A 2,886-nucleotide genomic window follows, 5' to 3' on the forward strand; every position below is an offset into this window, starting at 1 on the left:
GATAATATGGTGCTATACTGTTAAAAGTTCTTGCCCACTTTTTCTTATGAATTTGGATATTTCCAAAAATAATTAAGTTTTATGAATTACATGTTAGTGTAAATGATATTTTGAATAAAATGTAGCGTTACATCAGGCATATTTATTTCAAACTTTAAACTTAAGTTTCTTTTTAAAGAAAGTTGGAAACGTCAAACCAAAAATTTTTTGCATATATAGAAAAAAAAAAAGAATGATAAATTCTTTTTTTCCAGTCCACAGAAATAATACGTATAATTCACATTCAACTTAAATGTATCTAAAACAAGCTTCACAGGGTTGATTTTACATATCTTGATAGATACTTCCTTGTGTGTTATTTATACAATGTTAATAAATTCTCCATGCTTTCTCCCAGTTTATCATTATTATACATATATTCAATGCTGTTTGAATATCTGAAATAGTTCAGTGTGAGGATTATGCAAAAACAGAAGGAATCAGGAGGGAGGCGAGCAGTTATCAGTCAGGATATCAAATATTTTCCTCTGTGTGAAAAGGACCGCGTGACGTACGAGCGTGTGAAAAGTGTCAGTCGTGTGAAAAGTGTCAGCTGTGTGAGAGTTGGCTGGTTTGGATATTCACCAATCAAACTGTTTGTTCCTGCATCCTGTCTCAGTTCTCAGAGTTTTTGGTTTTTGGGTGAAAAACAAAACAAACACGACACATGTTGGACTTTTTAGTTCTTTTATACAATCACATCATACAAATAATAAAAAAAAGAAACGTGGTTTTTGACCGTTTGCTGGTTCCATCACGGACCCATCCTTCTCTCTCTCAGCTCGACTCTCAGTCCGTCTGCGACTTTTTACAGTTTTAGCCCAAAAACTACAGATCCCATCGACCTCTGTGTCGTTTCCGAAAGCATCCGTCAGTTTTTAGATTTATTTTCTTGCTTTCAGGTGAAACTTTCAGGTGAGGTCTTCTTCAGAAGTTTTTGTAATGAAGTAACCTGAACACAAACACAGACAGAAGAAATCCTCCGTTAACTCTGAGTCATATTTAACGTTTTTTAAAAAATAAACAGTAAATTATTCAAACAAAATGGTGTTAAAGTTTTTTTTCCATCAGAAGAAGAAAAAGCACCAAATGTGGTAAATCAAAGTTCCAGCGTCTTCACAGATCTGTGCTTCATTTCAAATTCGCACAAATATTGTTTTGATTGTATTTCTTTGTTGTATATATTGTATTTTTTTGTTGTATATACTGTATTTTGGGATCTAAAGTCGGTGCTGAGCCTTTCACTGCAGGATGCAGAGATGCGATAATTATGTGAAAAATAAAAACTTGTCTGGAGCAGTTCAGCTCAGATCTGCTGCAGTTTTCAACAAAATCTGAAAAATCTCAAAATCATCGCATCAACCGAAAATCTGCCCGTTCTCTTTATTTATGGGAAACCAAAAACTGTACAGCAAACATCCTTTAAAAGGCTCTCTGAACACGCTGCTGTCTGTGCTCACTCACAACCACAACAACAACAACAACAACAACAACAACAACAACAACAACAACATAAAAAACCAAAAAAATGAAAACAAAAAAGTCGACCATGTATAACTGAGTACAACAAAAAACTCCAGCTGAGACAAAAATGAATCTAAACGTAAATACAGACACAAAAACAAAACAAGGAGCTGATTGGCTGTCTGACCTGAAGAGAGGGGCGTGTCCTTTGTTGTTGGCCAATGAGAGGAAGCCGCTGTTTGGCGAGAAGTCGAGGCAGCTGGCTCGATGAACGATCTTCCTCTTGGAGACGGGGAAGTTGGAGAAGACGGTGAGGCTGGGCAGGTGGACCTGAGGGGACACATCGAGGACAGACACGAGGACAGACACGGGTTACTGTCCTGCTGTCATTATAATCATAACCATCACCGCCGCCGCCGCCGTCTTACCAGTCGCACGGCCTCGTCCTCGGCTCGGGAGGCGATGGCGAGGATCTCAGAGGAGGGGTTAAAGGTCAGAGAGGTGGCCGAGGTCAGCAGGTTCATCACTGCCTTCAGAGGTTTGGGATTGGCCGAATTCAGACACGCCTCCTGGGAGTAGACGTTGACCACGCCCGACTGAGAGCTGAAACAGACGATCAATCACTGAGCATCAAATACGGCAAACAAAAATCAAAAATCAAAAATCAAAAATCAAAAGAAAACATTTTGGCATTCTCTTTTTTTAACTTGAAAAATTTTGAATTTTTTCAATTAAACCATTTTTGAGCGATTTTTTAAAATTATTTTTAATGATGATTTATTTTCTTTTACATTTCTGGAGATTTTTAAAGAAAACATTTTGGCGTCTTCTCTTTAAAAAATGTTGATGTGTTTTTTTTTGTGAAAAAATTGTGGATTTCTTTTTTATTCAAAATTTTTTTGTTTTGTTTTTCTTAAATATTTTTGGCGAGTTTTTGTTTTCTTATAAAATCTTTTGCAATTTTATTGTCTTTAAACATTTTTGGCCATTTTTAAAAAAAAATATTTTTTGGTTTTTCAAATCAAATCAAATCAAATCCACTGTCACCTCTTTCTAAAACAGGTCATTCTCGCCTTGAACAGGAAGCGTGAAAGCGGCTCCTGATCCAGACTAAAGCCTGCTGACCCCCAGAGTGACTCGGGGACCCCTGCAGGGACCCCGGCCGCAGGTTTGGGACCCGAGCACCACACCGTCTTACCCGCAGGCGAGGTACTGTCCGTTCCGTGAGGCGGCGATGGACGTCCCCTTCACACAGCCGTCATCCGTGAACCTGTTCACACACCGACTGCTGCGCATGTCCCACACATACACCTCCCCATCCTCTGCACACACACACACAGGTTAACACACACACACACACACACACACACACACACACACACA

At 38.8% G+C, this 2,886-nt stretch overlaps 1 protein-coding gene across 1 annotated transcript; it reads right to left on the reverse strand.

Annotated features, from left to right (window-relative positions):
• Positions 1–712: 712 nt before the first annotated feature.
• LOC121938120 (U3 small nucleolar RNA-associated protein 18 homolog) lies at positions 713–2,822 on the reverse strand. The gene is made up of 4 exons (XM_042481402.1): positions 2,702–2,822; positions 1,932–2,106; positions 1,691–1,833; positions 713–991 (listed from the first exon to the last, which is right to left on the reverse strand). The coding sequence occupies exons 1-4, from the start codon at positions 2,797–2,799 to the stop codon at positions 967–969; spliced, it is 441 nt and encodes a 146-aa protein (XP_042337336.1). The 5' UTR covers positions 2,800–2,822; the 3' UTR covers positions 713–966.
• Positions 2,823–2,886: the final 64 nt, after the last annotated feature.

The sequence above is a fragment of the Plectropomus leopardus genome, unplaced genomic scaffold, assembly GCF_008729295.1.
Source record: "Plectropomus leopardus isolate mb unplaced genomic scaffold, YSFRI_Pleo_2.0 unplaced_scaffold28548, whole genome shotgun sequence".
Classification (NCBI taxonomy): Eukaryota; Metazoa; Chordata; class Actinopteri; order Perciformes; family Serranidae; genus Plectropomus; species Plectropomus leopardus.